This window comes from Rattus rattus, chromosome 1, assembly GCF_011064425.1.
Source record: "Rattus rattus isolate New Zealand chromosome 1, Rrattus_CSIRO_v1, whole genome shotgun sequence".
Taxonomy (NCBI): Eukaryota; Metazoa; Chordata; class Mammalia; order Rodentia; family Muridae; genus Rattus; species Rattus rattus.
Window position 1 is genome coordinate 229,785,874 of NC_046154.1, and position 25,316 is coordinate 229,811,189.

At 41.8% G+C, this 25,316-nt stretch overlaps 1 protein-coding gene across 1 annotated transcript in view; it reads left to right on the forward strand.

Moving 5' to 3' along the window:
* The window catches only part of Col14a1 (collagen type XIV alpha 1 chain), a 209,903-nt gene that overhangs the window by 72,235 nt on the left and 112,352 nt on the right, over positions 1-25,316 (forward strand). Inside the window, exons 10-18 of the mRNA XM_032915565.1 lie at positions 1,229-1,380; positions 2,439-2,568; positions 4,154-4,299; positions 8,161-8,290; positions 10,614-10,753; positions 21,131-21,257; positions 22,160-22,299; positions 23,238-23,370; positions 24,689-24,748. Of these exons, the coding sequence (XP_032771456.1) occupies positions 1,229-1,380; positions 2,439-2,568; positions 4,154-4,299; positions 8,161-8,290; positions 10,614-10,753; positions 21,131-21,257; positions 22,160-22,299; positions 23,238-23,370; positions 24,689-24,748 (1,158 nt within the window). The remainder of the gene's footprint in view (positions 1-1,228; positions 1,381-2,438; positions 2,569-4,153; positions 4,300-8,160; positions 8,291-10,613; positions 10,754-21,130; positions 21,258-22,159; positions 22,300-23,237; positions 23,371-24,688; positions 24,749-25,316) is intronic.

Sequence of the window (25,316 nt, forward strand, 5' to 3'; positions counted from 1 at the left end):
GCACACATGCTCTGTCTTCTTGATAAAAAAATTCATCGTTGTTCAACCCTTGCCCCTCACCACATTATTGGTTCGTAGGTTATATGTGGTTCATAGGATCTGGGAAGAGGAACAGTATCAAGGTCTTATTTTAGGAGTCTGGTTTTATTTCTTGCCTCTGTTGTATCTAGGAGAGTTTCATTATTATGCTTGGCTCAGTTTCCTTCTTTCTTATATCATTCTGTTTTCCTCAAACAAGATCCCTTGGGACTGGGTTGGACACCCAAGCCTTAGGCTTGTGAACAAATTTGTTTGACCTCAGAGTGAGGCTACTTCAGATCTGAACTTTTCCCATATAGTCTTGTCTATAGACAGACAGACAGACAGACACACAGACACACACACACACACACACACACACACACACACAATCCTGTACATGTACTTGATAAGAATCCATATGATACCTACCGTGGACAATAGTTTTCTCATCGCTGTGGTTATTAAAATTCTATTGGGTTCCCTAAATACTTGAGAAATCCTAGCAGTCAATCTCTTTATTCTCCTCTTCATGTTGTGTTCCCTCTCTACTGAGCTTTTACATGCCCCAAATCATTGTAGAGCCATTTAACAGGCACATGGCACACACATGTCTGGCATAGAGTGGTTATTCAGTATGTGTTAGTTTCTTTGCGCACTTTTACGTTTAGATATCGATCGTTTACTGACGGGACCTCTTCAGTGTAGATGCCACATCCTCTGATGCAGAGAAGTATTTGTACAAAGCCTGATACGATCTCAGCTTTGAGAGCTGCTCCTCGTTAGACCTGGTCTGTTCCTTGCCTTTGTTGTGCTTTGCTTTTCTCATCTACAGACATGGGTTACTGCCAAGCACTAGGTGACACCTCTAAGACACCCAGAAGAGCATCTTTGGACGCGTGCTCACTCACTTAAATGTCTAGTTTCATTGTTTATTAACAGTCCTTGTCAGAGTTTCTGAGAATTAAGGACTATGTTTTATTTCAATTTGGGTTCTAAGAATCTACTTCAGTGAATAGTTTCTAGTGAAAAGTAAATGTTTTGAATGAATGAGGGAGTACAAATATTAAAAATGGAGCCAATTTTTCCACAGAGGAGACTCTCAGGGGGGCACCATGGTTTCAATAGTCACTTCTGCCTAGTGGCTTTTCTTACAGTCATTGGAATAACTTGGGGAATGAGATTTATTTGGTGTATTTCCTTCATTTAGCCTCAGCCCTTGCCACCATTGGGCCACCTACAGAGCTGATTACGTCTGAAGTCACCGCCAGGAGCTTTATGGTTAACTGGACTCACTCCCCAGGAAAAGTGGAAAAATACAGAGTTGTGTATTATCCCACCAGAGGTGGAAAGCCAGAGGAGGTAACACGACGATCTTTCCAGACTTCCCAATCCCTAATGTCTTTATAGTGGGGATGAAGCAGAACTGTATGTGTAGAACAACCTTCTCCTTAAATAGTCTAAGTGGTTTGAAATATATTTCTATGTGTCTGTGTTGTTGCTCTGTCTCTTCAAGTTGTGTCCACACCTTCTCTCATCCTAAGGATGGGTCAAGTATGCACTTAGAAGCTAGTTTACTTTTCTTCCCCAAATTAGCAAATCCGAAGTTGACTAAGGTTTCCATGCATCTTGTTCTGCTTGGGAATGGTGAGGGGTTTCTGCCATAGTGAATACTATGTGTTCCAAATTATGGGGTAATAGGACGGGCCAGTCCTCTGGCATTTGGAATTTCCTGAATGTTTGTGAGATCCAGGCAATGGAAAGCCATCTTGAAGCAGCTGTAGCCAGTGTTCTCCATTGTGACTCGTTGTAGCCAGAAGACAGCACCTATTGCCAATGGCGGGGCCCTTTCCTTCCCTGCCTAGATGCAGTGATTCACTGAGTTAAGACATGATGAAATCTCCATTTCCTTTTGTTGTTCTAACCTCTGGTTGACCTCAGAATGTTTCACAATGTCCTTCTCTACCCAGGCAGAATCCATGGGCTTCTTTTTAGTTTCAAGCATTACCAAAATTGATCACGGAGTTTCAAATCATCTGGTCCAAAGATAAAAATAAGCCAAATCCTTCCAGTGGCTGTATTTTTTTAATGACGAACAAAACTTTCAAATGTTTCCCAACATGCCAGTGGGGAAAATTATATCTCCTGTTGTCATGTGAATGTGACCAGGACCATAATTAGCTCAGAAATGACATAATTTGCATTATATATGAAGTAAGAAACAACTTTGGATGCATTCCATAGGTGTGAATCCACTTATGCACCAAGACAAGGAGACTTGATCCCTACAGTGGAAATGAAGACCCCACACAAATAATAAAATATTTAACGAGATGCTCTTAGTGGAGATGTGTTTGCTTGTTCATTTCAATTCTGCATGTGAGATATTTCATCTTCTTTTCCAACCGTTCTTTCAACAGGTGGTGGCAGATGGAAGTGTGTCTTCCATAGTGTTGAAAAACTTGATGTCATCAACCGAGTACCAGATAGCAGTGTTTGCGGTATCTGCCCACACTGCTAGTGAAGGCCTGCGGGGAACAGAGACCACATGTGTGTATTTAATCCTCCTCTACTTCCCACACCTACAGGCTCGCTTTGGTGGCTTATTCCTAAACGGGGCTGATCGGGGTGGACAGACACCCTGACTGAGAGTCACAAGAAGTGGCCGTCATGATGTATGTGGGAGAAGATGGTGCTGCAGTTGCAGATTTCCAGCTGTGTGTTTGGAATGGATTTTTACAAATGTCTTGCATGTTTTAGAGAGGGCAACTGTGGTGGTGAAGGAGACAGACTCATTCATCCGTTCTGTCCGTTTGTTCATTCATTTATTCATTTAACAAACATTTTTAATAAATATCTACTGTGAACCAAGAGCTGCACCAAATTTGTTGGTCAGAGTCGAGAAGAACTTCAGGGGCTTCTTTTCCCTAGGGGAATAGTGAGGTCATCACAGTGAATTTCCCTCAATATTCATCTCGTAATTCAGAGGAGCATCTGAACCCTGACAGTCCCTTCATGGGACATGAACACAACTACTCATGCGCGTGCTACATGCACATGCACATACATCCACAGATCGGGTGCATACTCAGAGAATCATAAGAAGAGACAATTGTAGAGTGACAATTATTTAGACATGTGAAAAACTGTTCTTACCACATCTTGGGCGCTATGCCAAACTGGCCTACATAGTATGCATTTCACGGAGCAGCAACTATGTAAACAACGCTAAAATCTACATTCCAGGACCACAGCGCTTTTCCTCTGCGCAGTGCTTGGCTTTTGACTGACAGTGATCTGCCAGGCTTGTGTCGATGCTTCTGTTTTGGAGAAATATGTTTTCTCTTTTTAAAATTAGTTTTAAGTTACCATAGGAAGTAATGGTTTCCATTGTGGTGCTTTTGTACATATGCATCCCATTTGCCCTAAATCATCTGCTTCCTCTACTCACATTCCCATCCTGCCATCCCCAGCTGTCTCTCTTCCACTCCTCCAGATAGTTTTCCTTTGCAGAAACAGTCTAATGGCCATTTCCCCTCTCAGGGATGCCTCAGTCTTGAACGGGTTGAGTCTGAGGGACATTGGGACATTAGCATGTGTTAGTGCCATGAAGTGTTGTTGGGACTCCAAAAGAAACATGTGCAGAGAGTTGCAAGTGTAAGCGAAGCCCTGGACTGGAGAATGTGGTTAAGAAGCAGGTGTGCTCTGTAAGAACAAATCCGTCTTTTCCACCAGTGTTGTTTATACTTCAAGCCTTGACCTGGAGCTTTATCCCAAACCTTTTCTCCCGACTCTTGAAATATGGCCAACATTGTTTTTTGTTTTTAATTTTTGAAAAAGGATGACACTCAGTTCCCCAGGCTGGCTTTGAACTTGAAACAATCCTCCTGCCTTCTTCTGAATGCTGGGAGTATTATAATGGGCTGGAAGGTTTGGCCTCTTATTTCTTTTTTTTTTTTTTTTTTTTTTTTTTTTTTTTTTGGAGCTGGGGACCCGAACCCAGGGCCTTATGCTTCCCAGGCAAGCGCTCTACCACTGAGCCAAATCCCAACCCCTGGCCTCTTATTTCTTATTACTTGATTTTTTTTCTCACGGGTAGTAGTAAATGAGCTTTACAAAGAGCCTCTTCTTGCAGTGGCCTTACCCATGGCTTCCGACCTCGAGCTGTATGATGTGACTGAGAACAGCATGCGAGTCAAGTGGGATGCAGTGCCTGGCGCCACAGGATATCTGATCCTCTATGCTCCTCTCACAGAAGGTCTGGCTGGAGATGAAAAAGAGGTAACTCCAGGCTACCAAATGTGGCCCTCGGACCTTTGCCTTCCGGATAAAATTTGTATTGTAAACATTAATTGTGTAAAATTCAGAAAATTCAAATTGCCAAACTAGATTACATAGGTGGTAATTATTTGAGGCTATTACAAAAAAGCCAATCATGCATTACTTTGCAATGCTAAGTATTACACTCAGGATCCCCCACGTGCTAGGCAAATCATGCTGCTGAGACACACTCTTAGCTCTTCTGATGACATTTCATTCACAGTCTTTCTTTGTACTGTATTCTTTTTCCTTTGATTTTCCTTTCATTCTCTTTTCTTCCTCCCCTGTTTCCTAACTTCTTTTATGGTTCTGGGAATCAGATGGAGGACTTTACACATACTAGGCAGGCACTTTACTCCTGAGTTTCACTTTCTCATCCCTTTAGAATATCTCTAAAAGATTGTCTTATAATTTTAAATATGTCAGTGTGTGCATGTGTGTGTGTGTGTGTGTGTGTGTGTGTGTGTGTGTGTGTGTGTGTGTTCAAAGGTGTCAGATCCCCTGGAGCTGGAGTTAGAGGTGGTTGGGATCACCCCAAGCTGCTGGGAACCAACCAGATCCTCTGCAAATCCAGGATGTACTCTTAACCACTGAACCATCATCTCTCCCAGTTCCCTTCCATGCTTTGTAATCTGCCAAGTGAAGACATTTTCCTAGCCAGCCATTTTAATTTCATTTATTGTGAATATCTTTCTACTAAGAAATATTTTTAGAGTAAATTTATACATAGCATTTTGATAATTGGTTTGTACAAATTATACTTAATTTCATGGACATAAGGTATCTTATTCGGTACACAGAGTTTAATATCTTATTCACTTATAATGTTAAACATTCCTGCCTTGTAATTTTGCATGATTGTCCCAGTTACTTAGAGTTGATTTTGAAAAGTGGTTTTGTTGTTTTAAATACTAGATATTCTCAGATGACTCTGGAGAAAGTCATATAATTTATAAGTAATTATGTGGTATGCACTGAATTAAAGTTTTGTCTTTATAATTTGAGGCAGATAAACATGTCTCTTGAATAAGAATTTGTGTGTGTGTGTGTGTGTGTGTGTGTGTGTGTGCGTGTGTGCTCAGAGATTGACTTAGAATGGCTTCTCATTCATTCTTCATGTTACTATTTTGAGACACTTGTTTTTCACTGAACCTGGAGCTCACAAACTAGACTTGGCTGGCTGGTTAGTGAGCCCTGGGATCCTTTTGTCTTGGCCTCTCCAGAGCCGGGGTCATATGCATGTACCATTCCATCTAGTTCTCACAAAATTTGTGGGATCTGAACTCAGGTCTTCTTGCCCATGCAGCAGGCACTGTCTGAAGCACCTCCCCAATCCCACTGGGCTTTTCCTTTTGACTTTATAAACATTTCATTGCCACTGATTGAGTGTAGGCTTTTTAATGTACTGGGAGCAGCTGCTATAGTGTAGTCATAAAAGGGAAAAGAGAACATTCTGTCCATGCCACTCAGGTAGATACCTTGCTTCTGAATATGGACGAGAGAGGCAGTTTGGAACGTGATTCTCTGGCTGTCAAAGGCCTGCCCAGCTACCCAGGTTCGTAGAAGCTGAAGCACGGTGACTCTGAGTCTCAAGGACAAGTTTCAGTGATCGTGTTCTCTTGTTTTTGTTTTTTGTTTTGTTTTGTTTTGTTTTTTGTTTTTTTTTTTTTTTTTTTTTCTTTTGTTTAGGCTGTTTCTCTTCACTTTTAGAATTGGTCTGAATTTTACTTTGGCAGAAGAAAGATTTAACCTTAGTGCTGGAAAGATGCTAAGACTCAAAGAAAACAGAAATGAAAGGATACTAGCTGGCAATCGACAGAGCAGCGCGCCCTCTTTAAAGTATGATAGCTCCAAGCAGACTGAGCATGTGAGAACATGACAGTGCTCACCCATGCCATCATTCCTGATCACTCCTCATATTACAGCTGATGTGGACAATATTTTGACATGCTGAACATGTGTACTGTTTTAAAGATGAATGATGAGAGGGTAGTGCCTCACAAGAGTGTTTTCTTCTTTTGTGGTCTGTCTCTCTGTCTCTGTCTATCTCTGACTCTCATAAACACACACACACACACACACACACACACACACACACACACACACACACACACACACACACACACACACACACACACACACACACACACAGAATTCCATATAGCCCAGGATGGCCTCTCAAGAGGCTGGTTAGTGTGGATGACCTTGAACTACTGATCTTCCCGCCTTTACCTCTCAAGTAAGTGTCAGTAAGCTCAGCTTGAAAGAATTTTCAGTGAAATTTTACTCATTGTAACAGAACATTGTCAACAACAACCATGGTTATCCCTAAAATGGGTTATTTATATCAAAGAATACCATAAAAGAATTACTAATGATAGTGGTATCCCTGTGTAGCAGCATGGTAACTCTTGAAATATTGATAGAGGAAAAAAAGCAAAATTATATTAGTATGGCCTTGTTGATGTATGTTGTTAGGCTCTAAACTAAACATGGGTAAGAACCATTGTGTTAGTTGTATCGCTGTGATGAAACATCACGAATAGAAGCAACGTGTAGAGTAAAAGGTTTATGTGGCACTTGTTTCTATATCACAGCGCATCATCAAAGCAAGTCAGGGCAGAATCTTAAGGCACGGTCCTGGAGGCAAGACCTAAAGGAGAGGCCGTGCTGCTTAATGGTTTGCTCCCCATGGCTTGCTCACTCTGCTTTCTTTTAAAGCCTAGGGCTACCTGCCCACATCAATCACTAATTAAGACATGTCTCTCAGATTTGCTTATAGACAAGTCTAGTGAGGGACATTTTCTCAGCTGAGATTCTCTCTTTCCAGATATGGGTAGGTTTTGGCAAGTTGATGAAACCCAGCAGGGATGGATACATACATACCAACACACAGGATAAGTAGCAGTTTGTTACAAATCTGTTAGGACAGTGGTGGAGGTAGAGCTAGGACTACAGAGAAACTTCTTTCTTATTGGTATATATTAGACCTTTCTAAAATCTGAACTGTAGAGGACAAATGTTTAATAGTTATTACATTCGAGTAAGAGCTACATATATTGATATCTACGGACATATGTTGTGTGTGTTCAGATAGTTCAGCATTTAGAAACTTAACTTGGATTGCGAGACTGGAGACTATGGGGAATATTTTTCTTCCCTCTGCAATATAAAACTGCCTGTCAGATATTCGATGTTCAGTTGTCACACGAGAAAGCCTATATGTAGTTTGACAAACTTCAAAGGGCAAAAACATTATCCCAAGATTGGGAGACAAGCTAACAAGTTGGGTGTCATGCTAAGGCTATCTCATCTGAGTACCTGAAAGGGCTTTCAGTTTTTCCAGATGGCCTCCTTGTTAAATGGGGTGACAAAACTGGCCTAGTGCAGTTGAGCTTGAAGTAGAACCAGGCATCCAGCCCAAGGAATGGTTAGAATTAGCAAGCAGTAACAAATGCCCATTTGGACTTGCCTCCAGCATGCTGCTCTGAGGCACACATCTAGAGAATATGTCTAATTCAGTTCCACCCCCACTTTCCTGGGGACCAGACAGCAATGCTGTTCTGGCTACAGTTACCCTTTGTCCAGCTGTAAAGCATTATCCCAGCACAGCATGGGGGTGGAGGAACTCAGTTTTCTGGGGTTCTATATTATCAGCTTCCAAGTGTAAAACAACTTGAGAAACATGAAATTCTGGCTGAAGCTTGTTTGATGTAGGCGCTCTGAGGAGAATAGGGAGTACCACCTTTACTCAGTTCTACTCTTATCAGAGGGAATAGCGCACACGTTGGGAAATGAACTAATTGCATGTGTCTTTTTCAGATGAAAATCGGTGAGACACACACAGACATTGAACTGAGTGGGCTATTCCCCAATACAGAATATACAGTCACTGTGTATGCCATGTTTGGAGAAGAGGCCAGTGACCCTGCTACAGGACAAGAGACAACCCGTGAGTGGGGCAGGGATCGATACGAGATGCTACCACAAAACCCCAAAGACATGTGTCAGATTCTGAATTGAAAATGCCAGTTTTGATAGAAACCTCCCAAGAGGTCATTGTGACTTAGGGAAATGTATATTTTACTTAGGGAAAAAAATGTATTTCTTTTACCTTGAGCTGTCATGCGAAGTTGGGAAGTTAGTGCTGAACTTTAGCATCCTTCTGGTAAATCCACCTCTCTGTCTAAATCCAGATGTGCCATGCACTAGATCAGAATAGAAAGAAAGAGTTACAGAATGTTCTGGAACAAGCTCTGAGCAGCCGAGGCAGGTAGCTCAGCTCAGGTTAAGTTGGGTGACAAGTGACAATGACAATGTTTTCAGTTCTTCTGTCTGTAAAGGAACACATGTCTTATCTGCCATGTGGTTGATGTAAGATTAAATCCATGTGAAAATATGTAATTACTCAATATCTGTCCTATACTCATAGAAATTAATAGTTCTAAAAATGTCTGCTGTCTTTCCACGAGCCACTTATTATTGTGTTTGGTCTTTAACTAAAATTTTACTAGGAAGGCTAATTTTTACTAATTTTTACTTTTCTGGTCTAGTGCCTCATGTGTGCTAGATAAGTGCTATACCACTGAGATCTATCCTATCTAGGAGGCTAATTTTAAGTAAATTGGTCAAAATGTTATAAGAAAAAAGTGTATCTATGTTTTGAAAATATGATAATAGATTAAATATTATGTATGGTATGCACACAAGGTTGGGCATAGGCTATTATAAACACGGCTCTATTCATGATCTTTTGAGTGTTATGAGTGTGCAGGATGCACCTGATGAGTAACCCAATATCAACAGTGCTGTGTCTTTACGATTCAACTTGATGCAGAAACATAGTAGAGGTTTAGTGATAAAGACGTTTTCCCACACCCACTCTTTGTTAGTTCAAGCTGTACAGTCCTACTCTTCAGAGCACCAATTAAAAAATCAAACCTGGTAGAAGAAGAAAAAAATTGCATCAGAAAATATCTCTATACCACTCAAGGTATAAAGGGAGCTATCTGTTAGAGAAAAAAAAAACTCAACTGTCTGTCACAAAGAATGCGCTTTTACGTAGGTGCTTAAACTACATACAGCTCTTTCCTATGATTAGTAGCTGGAAGGTGAGAATGAGGGAGGGGAAGAGGGAGAATCATTTCGAAGTGTTCCCAAACGGTATTTTTATGGTTTGAGGAAAATAGACTTTTTTCCTGCCATGTCACCAAAATGTAATTGGATTCTGGAGTGATGTAAGGCTAAGGTGCATAAGGCTTGATCATATCACTTTATTCTACCTCCCTCACTTTGTTTATAGCTCCTTAAGTGTAAAAATGATCCCTAACTCCTGAGAGCTCTGCAATGTCTGAAATCCGTGTGCGTGGAGGTAATGAAAACCTTGAGTGTCAGAGTTTTGGGCATTACCCTGTGTGGCTGAGAAGAGTGGCATCATTTGTCTCCAAGGCTCTTACTCTGCTGATTCTAACAGAGCAATAGCTGAGCTCTTGGTGTATGTGCATGTGAGTGTGCATGCATGTGCCTTTGTGCCTGTATGTGGTTATGTGCATGTGCACGTGCATGTGCAGGTGTGCATGCACATGTATGTATGTATGTATGTATGTATGTATGTATGTATGTATGTATGTATGTGTAAGTTGCATACTGGTTAATACTGCTATTTCTGTAATCAATTGATTATACTTCCAGTGCTCTTCTGTTGCTTATGACTGTGACTTTGGCTAACTTCCCTCACTTTTGCCACCAGAACAATAGAGATAAAGCTGCCACAATTGCAGTCTGAAATATACAGGTTAATGAGATAACATGGTACTTGTTAAACTCAAAGGGGTCATCTCATCCGTGATACTGCTGCTATAAACTGGGGAAAGCTTGTGACAATTCCCAAAGTTACCCTTGTATACAAATATAAGACAGCACCTTCCTCCTTTAGAACAGGGAGACACACATGGCGGTTGAGTGGACCAGCTCAGACTTAAGTTTTAGGTGTCTTGTTATGAGCCGCTGGTTTCTTATTTATTACATGCTCTGCAGAAAGGCAGTGAGTTACTCAGATCTTGCTTCTTCTAAGCATGTATAACTTTCTGTTGCTCTTTATTCCCTATAAGGAGAAGAGCTTCTTTGTTGATTTTTATGAGAGAATTCATGGTGAACTTTGGGATTCTATCATCCATGAGAAGAACTCTGAAAGTCAAGGGGGTTGTTTCTTGTGTTTCATTTACTTTAAATGATTTTTAGCTATTTAAAATTTTCACTGTGCTCTATTCCCTTAGTACCCTTAACCCCACCAAGAAATTTGAGGATCTCCAATGTCGGCTCTAACAGCGCTCGGTTAACCTGGGATCCCACATCGGGAAAGATCACTGGTTACAGAATTGTGTACACTAGTGCAGACGGGACAGAAATCAATGAGGTAAGTGTGGGCTGTGATATTTTTCAGGTTGTTGTGCAGTTGTTCATTATGGCCTCTTAATCAAAGCCTAGTGGGTTGAGTCCATGCTGATCCCTTCCCCTAGCTCAGATCCTACAAACTGAGCAGTCTGCCCCTTTTCTGACTCTGAAAGACACGACCTTTTGTCTTCCCTCTGTATGTCTCTTTCTTTTGGATACTGACCAGGATGTAAGTATGCCTTTTTTTCCCCTGACACTTTGGACTCCCTTACCCTGTCCCTAAAGCCTCACTCCCTGCTGTGTGGCTGCCTGCTGCCATGTTGCTGAATTCCATGTTGATAGCTTCAATGGCAATGGCTTTTAAAAAATATTTTCTCTTCCTCTAAGCAGCTGCAGAGACGAACAGCTTGTCTGCCTTGGTGGGGGGAGAGCTGTGTGTGTCTTTCTTTTAAACTAATAAAATTGTCCTTGCTCTTCAGCAAACAAACGATAGTAACAATGTAATATATAATTGTTGTATATAATACTCATTTCCTTTCATAGTTCATGGGGTTCAGAAGGTGGGAACTGTGATATACAACTGTCCTAACATGTGAATGGCCTGAGCTGCCATGTTCTCAGTGACCTTTTACCTGTCGGTGCATGGTCTAGGGAGGGTGGTGCACTTGACAGCTAGCTCTGACGTCTACATCTCTGAGTTTACTCTTCATGGGAGGCCTCTGGCACTCAGCTTCAGGAGTGTTGGCTCGAGAGCCCATGAGAGAACAGAGAAAGTACTAAATGGAATTGTATCACCTTTAGTAATCTAGACTCAGGAGTCGTTTAAAGTCAGGTGTGGTCATACATACATACATACATACATACATACATACATACATACATACACACATACATCACAGCATTTGGAAAACTCATGCAAAAGTATGGGTTTCATAAGAAGCCCACATCTTAAAGAGACATTTAATATCACTGCCATTCTCCATTGATAGAAAACGTCAGAAGTTCCTGCCTAAATCCAGTTCATTGTGGGGGAGAAACGCAGATTTCACCCACTGTGGCCAGCTGGGCAGACATGTGAGAGGAACCGTAGATGGGAGATGGCCACCAGCATGGTGATCTCTGAAGAAGAGAATATGCCAGTGAACTGGGAGTTGAGAAGTGGATGTCTCCATGAATTTAACAAACTGACACAAAGTTTGGTTTTATCTCCCTGTTCCTGAGTAAATGGGCCCTTCAATACTCTAGGTTGATGAAACTAATTCTGATTTAGAAAAGAATTGAGCTTCTATAAGAAGAGCCTCAGAAATAATGGAACTTGCTAAACTCAAGAAACTACAGTGCTTTGTGCATGATGACTAATACTTATAGGAATTCTTTCCTTAGAAATGTGTTTTAGCAAGATAGCAAGGCTTTTTGCTTGTTGTTTTATTTTGCTTATCTTGGTCCAGGAAGCTAAGAAAAAGAGGGAACTATGTTGAATTACATCACTTCTATTTTCCGACCAAGTGAAATAAGTATTTTCATATGTTGGGACAAACTTTCTCCTACAATTAAACTGAAGTCAGGTTTTGCAGCGCATACTCTCCTCAGAGTCTCTGTGTAGTGGAATACCAGCAGGGGCACACTTTCCATCCTGGACTCAGAACTTTCCACCCTTCACCTCAACCTTCATCATTCTCAAGAGTAAACATTTCCAATAAGTTTGGGGTCACTGGGGGGAAAGTTGCTGTTTTTTTTAAAAGATAAGATCCCTGAGAAGTAAAGCAATTAAAATAAAAAAAATCCCTGAGCTGGAGTTGTTTTGTCATTGCTAGGAACAGGCATTATTCCCCCAAAGCTGCACACTTAGCTGTAGAAGAGGGTCAGGCACACAATACACACAAGAGGAGATGCCGATTAAAGTGCAGAGTTAGACATAACGCAAAGAGGCGTACCTTCAGCTGTGTTTCTAACATTTCAAGGTAACTTAATCCATATGTGCTGAAAGAAAGACAAGTCAAGACCAATCAGCTAAGACCAGTGACAGGGACAACAGGTGTCGACGAGAGGGGTGGGGATGTCTGGCCACTGAACCAGCACCTGCTATATAGAGATGGAGAGAGGAGGTGTTCTTATTAGATTGTGGGGCTTCTGAGCAGATACTTCGTGATTCCTGTTTTGACATATCATTTGTCAAGTTAAAAACTGAAGTATATTGCTTAATGGCCTTTGTAGCCATCTGGGTAGTGGAGATCTAGAAATTTTTTCCTGCTATCCAGACAGTCTAGAGAGCATAGACATACAGCCGACTGCATACATTTGGATGGATGATAAAAATCTTTAGACATATAGAACTATATGCAACTTAGGACCTATAGTGGCGATAATTGATCTGAGGAGTTCTTGAGAATGAAGAACTCAGAGCCCTTGACCAGTGTCTGCACACTGAAAACCTCAAAGACCTTGAAAAGGCACCACTTCATGGCCAATACCCTTGGTCTGTACAGGGTCTCTTGGGTTATCAATAATGGGGTGACTGCAGAGTAACCTTCTGTTTCATGAAAATCACTACTTCAAAATGATGAAGCTATGGCTGCACTGGTGGAAAGGGATTTCTAAAGACCATTTCTCCAGGAAGTAGTCACATGGAAATGGTCAGAGTCAGACTACTCCCCTTTTTGAGTGGGGTGATCCTGAAAGTTGAACCTAAGGCCTCACACAGTTCCACCAGTGAGCTTCCTTTTGCTTTGTCTTACCTTCCCTCCTCCTTCTTCTCCTGACCTTCCTTTTTTTTTTTTTTTTTTTTTGCTTCACTGAAATGCTTTATTTTGAATCCAAGAGTTCCAAGTTCCATGATTGACATAATATTAGGCTACATGAAATCGTGATGAGGCAAGCATACTATAAGCAGTAACCAGTCTATACTGGAAAAATACGTCTCTGCTCAAATCATATTCCAGTGAGTCCAGATTTTTTTAAAAAATCATCCTTAACTGACCTAAATTGAAAATAATGCATGCTGGACTGGCTTCAAATTGGCTATGGGGCTGAGGATGACTGTGAACTTCTGTTCAATTTCCAAGAGCTAAGATGACAGCTGTGAGCCACCACACCCAGTTTAATACCTTTCCTGGAAAAAAAATCTAGGGCTTTGTGCAAGCTAAGCACAGCTACTCACTGAGCTACACAACCAGCCCTGGGAGGGGTTTCTTTCTTTCCTTTTCTTTTTTCCTTTTTACTGCATATAAAGTATATTTCCTTTATTTGCATCAAAACATTTGACAAGTTTATTTTTCCCAAGCACACATTTTTCCCACTAATTAATTTATTCATTTACTATATATTCCCACAGCAGCTTCCTAGTCCCCCTCTCACATGACCCCTTTCCCCACCCCTTTCTCTCCATCCCTGGGAAGGAAGAATCCCCTTTGGGCACCAACCCACCTTGGCCCTTCAAGTCACTGTAGGTCTAGGCATATCTTTTCCCCCTGAGGCCAGACAAGGTGGCCCAGTTAGGGTAATGGGACCCACAGGCAGGTAACAGGCTCAGTGTAAACTCCTGTTCTAGTTGTCGTAGGACCCCCGTGAAGACCAAGCTGCATATTTGGTACATATGTTTGGGGAGAGTGAGGGGGGAAGGCTACGTCCAGCCCATGCTCGATCTTTGGTTGCTGGTTCAGCCTCTGAGAGCCCCCAAAGGTCCATGTTAGTTGACTCTGTTGGTCTTCTTGTGAAGTCCCCATCCTCTCTGGATTCCTCAATTCTTCCCCCAACTTTTCCACAAGACTCCTCAGGCTCCACCTAATGTTTGACTGTGGATCTTTACGTGTGGTTCAGCCCACTGATGTGTGGAGCCTCTCAGAGGACAGTTATGCTAGGCACCTGTCTGCAAGCATAACAATTTCATTAATAAGTCAGAGATTGGTTCTTGCCTGTGGGATGGGTCTCAAGTTGGGCTGGTTATTGGTTGGCCATTCCCTCTGTCTCTGCTCCATCTTTGTCCCTTTACATCTTGTAGGCAGGACAGATTTTGGTTGGAAGATTTTGTGGGTGATTGGTTATCTTTTTCTCTCTACTGGGAGTCCTTCCTGCTACAGAAGGTTATCACTTAAGGCTCCATATCTTCCATTGCTAAGGGCCTCAGCTCGAATAACCCTCGTAGACTCTGTTGGGGCCTCCTGGAACCCTGGTCTTTGGAACATCCTAGAGATGCCCCTCCACTGCTGATTTCCATTCACTCTCCCTGTCTTTTCTTCTCAGTTCTCCCTACACCTGATTCCCTGCCCCCATTTCCTTCCTCATCCCATCTTCTACCCAGTTCCTTCCTCATCATCCACCTCAGATGATTATTTTAGTTCCCCTTCTGAGTGAGATTCAAACATCCTATCCTGGGAGTTCTTTTTCTTTGTTTCTTTATTTCTTTGTTTCTTTGTTTCTTTCTTTTTTTTGATTCCTCATGGAAAGGTTTAATGAGAGATGAGTAAAGGCTGTCCATGAGCATGTGGAGGAAAGGGGTGGGGTGATGGAGAGAGAAGGGACAAAGGGGAGAGGGCAAGAGAACAGAGAAGAGAAGAGAAGAGAAGAGAAGAGAAGAGAAGAGAAGAGAAGAGAAGAGAAGGAGCAAGAGCACCCCGGGTGTTCTTTTTTTTTTTCTTTTTTTTCTCGGAGCTGGGGACCGAACCCAGGGCCTTGCGGTTGCTAGGCAAGCGCTCTACCACTGAGCTAAATCCCCAACCCCTCACCCTGGGTGTTCTTAAGAGTTAACAATTTTCCAAACTTTGAATTAATCTCATAAGTGAACGAACAAGTCACCAGTTCCTAAGAGAAAACAAGAAGTACAAGATATATCCAGGTTCTTGAAGATGTGCTTGACTGCTTAAGTCTTGCTAAAGCTTGTGCTGAGCAGTTGGGAACTGACCTCTCGTCAAGGAGCTCCAGAGCAGATGATGATGAAAAACATGCAGAATTTCCAAGACAAACAGAAACTTGTTGAGAAACTTGCCAACACAGTGAAGACTGGTCTGGTTCAAAACCTCCCAGACATTTGACACTCTCAGAAATGTCCTGAAGTAAAATCCAACCGAAGCTTCAGTAAGCATGAGAATGTGAGTTCTCCCTCAGAAAACTATGCCTTGCCTAAGAAAGCACAATTCTAGGGGCGAGACCAAGATGCTACCCAATGATGACTGTGAGTTCTCCTGGGACTGACACATGAGGAGGGAGGTGCAGCAAATGAGGGCCTGTGATAGGGACTGACACACTAACAGTATATCCAAAGGAGGCTGAAGAGCATAAGAGGAGACATACTGATGAGTTTCAGGAACTGTTTGGGTAGACTGCTTAAGGATTATGCTGCCTCCAAAAGGGCAGTCTATATTAAGAACATGACCTCAAGAGAAGATCTGTGGTCCTTGACAATGGAGAACTGTCAAAATAAGCCCAGAGAGAATAGAGCCCGTGGACTCCAAGGAGAGATTTTCATTCTCTTTTGGCCAATGCTCATTCCTCACAGGGAGATGAGATAGAAGGATACAGAAGGAGATGAGGCAGAAACTCCATAGGCATAAGATAGGATTCTCCCTAAAACATCACAGAGGACAGTTTACCTTATTAGCATGCAACTAAAGCTAGTCTTGGCTAGATTCCCCCTCATCAACACTGAGTAAATTATCTGTGTTTGATGGTTATTGGGGGTAAAGAAACATATTTCATATTTCTTTGTCTGGAATGGAATGAATCTGCAGCTTGATGCAGGTGTGGGAGACCTAGGTTCCCTGGTACATTGTTAGAAGAGGGGTGTTTGGACAGCTCAAGCCAGGAGGAGTCACAGGTTGCTAGTTTCTGTGAATGCCTGCCTCAGAGTACACTTCAGAGGTTCAACCAAGACACCCAGACATTTGGGATGAAGGTAAAATGGCCACCATTTTCTTTCCTTTGGAGGGTCATTCCAGGAATTGTGTGTGGTTGCAAAGCTCAGGTTGGAAAAAAGACATAAGGCTTTTTTTTCATCTTTATTAATTTGGGTATTTCTTATTTACATTTCCATTGTTATTCCCTTTCCCAGTTTCCCGGCCAACATCCCCCTAACCCCTCCCCCACCCCTTCTCTATGGGCATTCCCCTCCCCATCCTCCCCCCATTACCTCCCTCCCCCCAACAATATCTCAATCCTAAGACATAAGGCTTTAATGCATGTCTGGTGGCTTTATGAAAAAGGAAATAGTATGTCTCCTCCCTGGAGTTGAGACTTGGGTACTCAACTATAATATAACAGCTTTGCTAGAATACCAAGGAAGACTACTGAGTTTATGTTTTGACTGCTCTATTTCCAGCACTGAGCTTTCTTCATAACCCTCTGTGGGGCTTTCTGACTGTGGCAGATTGGAAAACGGTGATGGTCGATGATGCTGACAGATCTAATAGAACTCTACTATCATTAACCAAGCACTGAACTGAGTGTTCTATGGAAAAAATTTGATAAATCTTTCTTTCCACAACCAAATGCTACAACCAAAAGCATGGGTTGAAGTTTAGAAATCACCTCAGCATTTACTGTGAAAGGATTTAACAAGTGGAAGAGAATTAAGTGCTGCCACTTAGTTTTATAAAAGCAAACCCACCAGTTTTAGACTGTGAGATATCAGTTTCCAACAGCCAAGACTCAGGAGCACAGCCCACATTTCTCCTGGCTCAGTAGTACTCTTTCTTCATGCCCTCCATCCACAAATTAGACTGAAAGGAAGTGTTTAGCTAAACTGTTAATAAGATTGTACTCAAATTAGCTGCAAAACAGTGAACTCATAGACACTCTTGTCATTTCTTAGAAGTCTTCTCATATCTCCTATGGTGCTACCTATAAGATCAGCTTCAAAGCTGATAGTTAAGACTGTATGGCCATACAGGATGGAGTGGGAGATAGCTCAGGAGGCCAAGTTCACTCTCCAGCATGCCGTAAACTAGGCATGGTGGCATGTGACTGTAATCTATGAGACAGAAGGACCTGAAGGCCATCCTCGGTTACGTCACGTCCCCCTCCTATAAAAAAACACGAGAAAAGTAACTAGTAAAAAATGGCACATAAAGCTTTTTATTTGGTGAAATAAGTTAATAAATTTGACATTTATACAAATTACAGTCTTTAAGTGGTAAATAATTTCTTTAGCAAATGAGCAGAATCCTTTTAAACAGATATCTATACTACATAAACAATAGATAGTTTTATGGCTATATGCATTTTTCCATTTAGAGTCTCAATGAACCTAACAAATGGGATTTCATTTTTTGTATAGGTTTGATAGCCATGCAAGACTGCCATTTGCCACAGAGTGGAGACTTAAAAGGAAAGTTAAGATGACACTGGTTGGGGTTGGGTATTTAGCTCAGTGGTAGAGCACTTGCCTAGCAAGCGCAAGGCCCTGAGTTCAGTCCCCAGCTCTGAAAAAAAAAAGTTTTATGGCTCAGAACAAATTAGTTACACTCCTTAGCCTCAGGTTCTTCTTTGGAAGCCATTTTTGTAAGTACTTAGAGTGTGGTGTGGGAAGGCAGGGGAAGGCCTGTGAATGTATGTTATATGTTTGTTCTAGCAGTTACCTAAAGCAGTTCAGAACACCAGGAAACAGTGCATAGATATCATTTTGGAAGACACATATTGAACTGATATTTTAAATATTAATTTGTGGTTTTGTGCACATAAATAACGAAACATATGGTAAAAATACATCGAAGACAATAGGGTTTAGAATCTAAACATCTGGGTCTAAGTTGTAGGTCCTAGTTTGCATACTTCATTAACTAATTTTTCCATCTTCAAATTGAGCACAGAAATGTATGTCCTTGGAGTCTTGGTGAAGATCAAGCAGTGACTTAGTACAATGGGTGTAAACATTGCCCAGGAGCACTAACAGTAAGAACCATCTAGAATATTGCCAATTGGTCAGGAGTTGATCCTTGCTTTCAGTGACTCTTGCCAAGTAAGGGAAGCCTGTGGCTGTGTAGCGTGGCTGGCCCTCCTTCTCTCTGCTCTGTGGTATCAGCACACAGTACTCGCACCCCTCCAGGAGCTTAGCTGAGATGGAGCTGCGAAAATGACATCACAGCTGCCAAGTATCTTAGTTGGAGGCTACAAGGCTGTCACATTCTCGCATGATGTCTCCAGGTTCAAGATCAATAAAGTAGAGCCCTCTCTTCAGGTTGGCTCTCTTTTGGTTTACGGTTGATTCCTCAGAGAAGGACATGGCTTCTGAACTGGTCCTTGCTTTAGACAAGTCCTTCCCTTTCACAAAAAGTCTCTGGGGTGCTTCCGTCTTAACTTTTGGACTGAGTTCATTCGTAACAGTAGAAAGGAAACCGAGTCACAGGTTACTGCACAGTTAGGCAGAGTGTGGAAGGACCAATCCAAGTCCTGCCCTGAGGGGCTTGCATGGAAGGCAGAAGCCCGACGATTCTCATAGACACAGACATAGAATGCATGTGACTAGTGCCGGGAAGGATATAACAAAAGCAGCCTTAGAGAGCAAGTCTGCTGACAAATGTGGGTAGGGAAAACCGCCCAACGAGCCACATTTAGCATTGCTGAAATGGATGAGGAAGGCTGACTTTTGGAAAGAAGTGAGCAGTAGAGCCAAAGACAAAATTTAATGTCCACTGTAGCTGTCTTCAGACACACCAGAAGAGGGCATCAGATCCCATGACAGAGGGTTGGGAGCCACCATGTGTTTGCTGGGAATTGAACTCAGGACCTTGGGAAGAGTAGTCAGCGTTCTTAAGCACTGAGCCATCTCTCCAGCCCTGAGCCAAAGACAAAATTAAGTAATGTGCAAAGAATCTAGGTAGAAGAGGGCAAGAGCATGACACGGGCCAGTGAGGATGGATACCAAGGGCCACAAACAAGGTCAGGGTGATCTCTTATGATGTTTGTTTTTGATGTGGATGCTAGTTGATGAACAATTAAGTGGGTATGGAACCTTTTCTGCTTTAGTAATGGTCACTGTCTTAGCTAGGGTTGTGCTGCTATGAACAGATATCATGGAGGCAACTCATAAAAGAATAGCATTTAATTGAGGCTGGCTTACAGGTTCAGAGGTTCAGTCCACTATCATCAATGTGGGAGCATGACAGCATCCAGGCAGGCATGGTACAGGAGGAGCTGAGAGATCTACATCTTTATCTAGAGGCTGCTAGCAGAATATTGACTTCTAGACAGTTAGGATGAGGGTATTAAAGCCCACACACACAGTGACACACCTACTCCAACAAGGCCACACCTCCAAATTGTGCCACTCTCAAGGTCAAGCATATACAAACTACCACAGGCACGCTGGCTATCAAGAATAAACTTAGAGTGGGTTATGTACCTTTGTTTAACCTTGGGCATCAAGACTAGTTATTGACAGGATGTAAAATAAGAGATTGTGTTGTGCTGTGGTCCCTAATGGCAAAGCCTGCTCTCAGGTAAATATGGTTATTTCTTCAAATTTCTGGAACACCACCAGGACTAAGGCATCTTATTTTAAAACACTATGTATTGTGATAAGGATTAATTGAGGTATATGTTAAGCTCACAGATGTGGGTGCCATAACTGTGATTTACAATTTAATCTCTAAACTAGACAGCTTGGCAGCCTGACCCCAGTCTCTCAATGATAAAGCCATTCATTCTTTCTTCCTCTTGCCTTCAGGGTGATCTTGGTGGGGATTTGTGGTTCAGATCTTGCCCTCACCTCCTCTTTATTTTGTGCTCTCTTTTTTCAAGGTCTTTTACATTATAACCTTATTCCCTTTCTTTAAGGCTTAATATCACACACACACAACATACACCCATGTATATATGCACACACATATGTACATATACCATGTACATATATTATATACACACACATACATATCTATACACACCACACACATATATATACACACATATATATTTATACACACAATACATATATATTCCCTCAATAATGTCTTTAACACACATATGTATACATACATACTATATATATAGTATATCCCCCAATTATATCTTTCTGTGAAATACAAAGGAACACTCGAATGTTTGCTGTTTCCTTTGGTGTTAATGTTTCTCTGCATGGTTGGTTACCTGTGAAATTATGATAGAGCTTGTCCTGTGTGACACAGTTAGGGAGTGAGTTGGCAGAGCCCAGACAGTGAAGTCAAGACTGTCTGCTCTGAGACTTACTAGAAACTTCGTATGTCATTTCTTCAGCCTTGTAAGCCTCATACACCTTCTAAGTGTTTCTAAGTGTGGCTAGGATGTATTCACTTGGACATGCTCTGGTTTTGTGATTCAGTGTTGTGCTTTGCAGTAGTGATAACCTTCTAGTCAGCCGAACTGTAGATCATACTAAAATGTTTGGCGTGGTTTGAGAGTATTGGGTACAGACTGTGGCTATTCTGTTCTGCAGGTCGAAGTCGATCCCATCACTACATTCCCTCTGAAAGGCTTGACCCCCCTCACGGACTACTCCATTGCCATTTTCTCCATCTATGAGGAGGGGCAGTCCTTGCCTCTGGTTGGAGAGTTTACCACAGGTGAGCTTTATTCTGGATTGAAAGGATTCAGGAGGCAACCATGTAGCGAACCTGCAGCAACCCCAACTGTAACTTTGAATTTAATTTTTAAGATATTACAAACACACAATTAGATATCTAAATAAAGAGAGAAGATGCCACCTCACTTTTAAAGGTTAATTTCCCTACACCCATGCACATATGAGAAGTATGAATTTGACTCCAGTGGGTTAAAAGAAAAGAACATGAATTTAGAAGGAGGATGTAGTGGGGGAGTCCAGGAGGAGTTGAAGAGAGGAATAGATGTGATAAAAATATATTGTGTTCATTTATGAAATTTCTAAACAATAAAACTGTACAAAAATCACATACTTGTTGTCTATTTACCCCCTTCCTTATTTCTTAGTGTAAAAGTTTTACCCTCATCATTCACTCATGTGTGTGTGGGTGCATTAGGCGGAACCCCAAAGTTACTGATATCAGACAGTTTTCTGCCAATGGGAATGACGTTTTAATCCTATTTAAAGTAGTACATTGTGACATAGCAGTATTATAAGGGGGTCTAAAACTTAACACAGCGAGGAATGATTAAAATACAGAGGCAAGCATTTTATGGCCCACCTAACTTCCCAGCTCCATTTTTATTTTTTATACTTTATGAAAATGGCCCAATGTCAACAATGTAAGAGTTCTGGAGTTACTGGAAAAATTTTAGAGAACATTATTTTTGTGGTTTCCCTAATTTATGCTGTTGGAAGGTACTGAAAAGAGACATTAAAGTCGGCGTGGTTAGGTCGAGGATGGTTGCCATTCTCCCACGGCTTTCCAAAACCAAGAGCTCCCTCGGTCTCCCCATCCCACGGCCCGCCAGGAGCTGCTTGAGTTTAGTATCTTGCCTTCTCATTTCTCCTCGTGGCTCACAGAGGAAGTTCCCGCCCAGCAATACTTGGAAATTGATGAGGTGAAGACAGACAGTTTTCGAGTGACCTGGCATCCGCTCTCAGCTGAGGAGGGCCAGCACAAACTGATGTGGATTCCGGTCTATGGCGGGAAGACTCAGGAGGTGAGTTGACTGACCCACAGTGAAAATTGATCCTGAACGTGATCCCGGGAAGTGAATGCCTACTGCCGAACCCAGGTTGCTCTTTGTTTCAAAACGGATGAGAACTGCATGAGTATCGTCTTGCAGGGCACGGCATTTGGCATTTCAAACGCATCAAATAATGCTATATAGTTCAATGATTAAAGATGTATTGTTATCAGGGCTTTAGTTTTATATGTCAGATTCCTCACAAATAACACCTAATAAAACTTTACAGTGCTACTTTTACAACATTAATAGTATTTTGATTGGGGAAGTGAAAGCAATAGGGTCTGTAGTTTGATTTTAAAATGATTTCAGGGTTCCTCTGTTTTATTCAGTTAGTTCTTGATTACATACAGACTTTTCTTTTGTATTTTTCTTTTACTTTTCAGTCCCCCTTTTTCTTTTTAAAAAATTATTTATTTTACTTTTGAGATTGTAACTACATACTTTTCCCTTCTCTTCAACCCCACCCGCTCCCCCAAAGCTTCCATATACTTCTCCTTGATCTCGTTCAAATTTATTACCTCTTTTTCATCAATTGTCATTACACCCAGATGTGTATATGTGTATGTATTGTACCTGAATCACTGTTGGAGAGGGTGCAGAAAGATCCTGAGAACCAAAGGATCAGGGAGTTTGCTGTGAGATTGTGTCTCCTAATAATGTTAAAAGCTACACCCAGAGAGACCAACATGACTAATGAAATATGAGCTGAACAAGGAAGACAATGCCATGCCCAAGTGGACAGGGGAATGATCATGAGGCCTCAATGCTACAGTTTGGGAGAAATAGTCTTCCCCAGGGAAGAGCACATCAATTTGTTTTCCAATACCGAATGGTCAATCACTATCTTCCCTACCACTCCCTGTCTCCTTCAAAGGAGCCCCAGTTACGAAGCACCAATTGCCTTTCAGGTTGCCCTCAAAGAAGAGCAGGACTCATATGTTGTTGAAGGCCTGGACCCTGGAACTGAGTATGAAGTCTCGCTATTAGCTGTGCTGGATGACGGAAGTGAGAGTGAGGTGGTGACTGCCGTGGGGACCACACGTAAGTCCTGGAGTGTGGCTTAAGTCTCACATTTGAGCTTCAGGGTTTACCATGCACACTCACAGCCTGTCTTCCCCCATTAGGCCTCAACTTTCCTTTGATTCTCCAGGGTTTGTCTTGTCTTATAGTCAATGACGTTCATGTTGAAGCAGCACCATTTCTCAGACTACCATTACACTGAAGGCACTGAGCATCTCTGTCTTGTTCATAATTTTATTCTCTGGCATTGAACTCCACATTTGGCGTATCTTAATTGTACCACAACTGTGCTCAAAATGGAAAGGTAGATGAATAGATAATAGGTGGGTATAAACGATAAAATAAATGATCAAATTGGAAAATAAGCTAGATATATTGATGTAGCCAAGAGTTTTTTTTTTTTTGAGTTTTCCAAGTTAGTCTTGGTTATAAGAACTTTTTTGCAAAATTTACTTGCTGATTGATATTCCCATGTGTTTTTCTTTTTGAAACCATATTATTAATTATATCCTTCTTTCTTAAAAATGAATTATCAACCATATATTACATCCTCTTAAGTGGCATTCAGATTTATTGGCCAGTGCAGTTGGGACACTCTTATGTCATAAGTTGAAGAGAGCACAGGGGAATCCAAATGGGCTGGGTTAGTTCTGTCAGAAGCCCCAGAGCTGGGATCACCCTTCTGAATTGTATGGAAGGGAGATACAGAGGCTGGGCCTAGTCCCGCTGTGTCTTCATTCGGTGTGGAAAGACGATCTCTTAAAGAGGTGGTGGCTTCAGAGGAGGTAATCCCCAAGACTAGGAGACATCGTCAGCCCATATTTGCAGACCTTCTAGCTGGGTGTATGGATCTTCACGGGAATATGGGACACCACCTACCCACTCTATTCCAGAACCTACCCAGGGTAGGTTCAGGGAACAGAAGAAACACGGCCTGTCAGAGCACATTGCCCTCTTGGGTGGTCTCTTTTGGGTAGCCCTTTTACAACCTGCTCTTCAGTTTAGTTTTCTTTAATTATCACGGCTATGTCCCTACTTAAAAAAATAATTGTGAGGTTGCATAATTATTTTTGAGGTTGCGTGATTTGTGAATGTAATTCAGGTGCTTATCTGAAGTCTCTGATGAGACACTAGTGCCTTTCCAATTCACCGTGCGTATTCGTTGAAACAGTGTATAAATCCGTCTTACAGCTTACCTGTTCTTCTTTGTACATAACTGCCAGTTATTAAGAAAGAAAGATAACACCAGTGCAATTCCCTTCATAAGTTATGCAATGGTTTATGCAAACGTTTAGAATATTGTCTTTGCAGAATTTGAAAGTAATGAATTTTCTTTCAGTTGATGATTTTTGGACTGAAGCACCCACAACTGTAGAACCTACCAGCCCCGTGACTTCAGGTGAGGACACACAGGGGCCTGTTTACCCTCGACACATTTGATTTAAACAGAAGTGATGTTTCCTAGTTTCATTTACCTTTTATTATTTATTAATTAGAAAGGAGATGCCCTTTCTTTCCTTTCTCACAGTCCACACATCAACACCTTTGAACTTCATGTCACCTTTTCTAGTGCGTCCCACTTGGGCTCCTAGTTCCCCCTCACTGAAGCTCTCTACCTTTCCTACGTTCATCTGGAGGCCCATTCACCTTTGTGAGGTGGCTAATGTAGCACTACCCACAGAAGTCTTTGTCCCAGTCACTTCTGTGACCCTCTGTGGAGAACTGGTACTTTACCCCACTTCCATTCATTTCTGTTGGGACCTGAGACTTGACTTATGCAGTGTTAGTCCCTGACCAGTACTTTCCCCTCTCATCTTGGCTTTTCTCTTTACCTCAACACACCTCCCACCTAGCTGTCTGAGTTAATTAACATACTCCCTAACTAAAACACTTCCACAGCTCCTCACCCAGTCACCTGCTCATTCATTCATTTGTCCTTCAGCCAATCTTTCTGTCGGCTTTCTTTA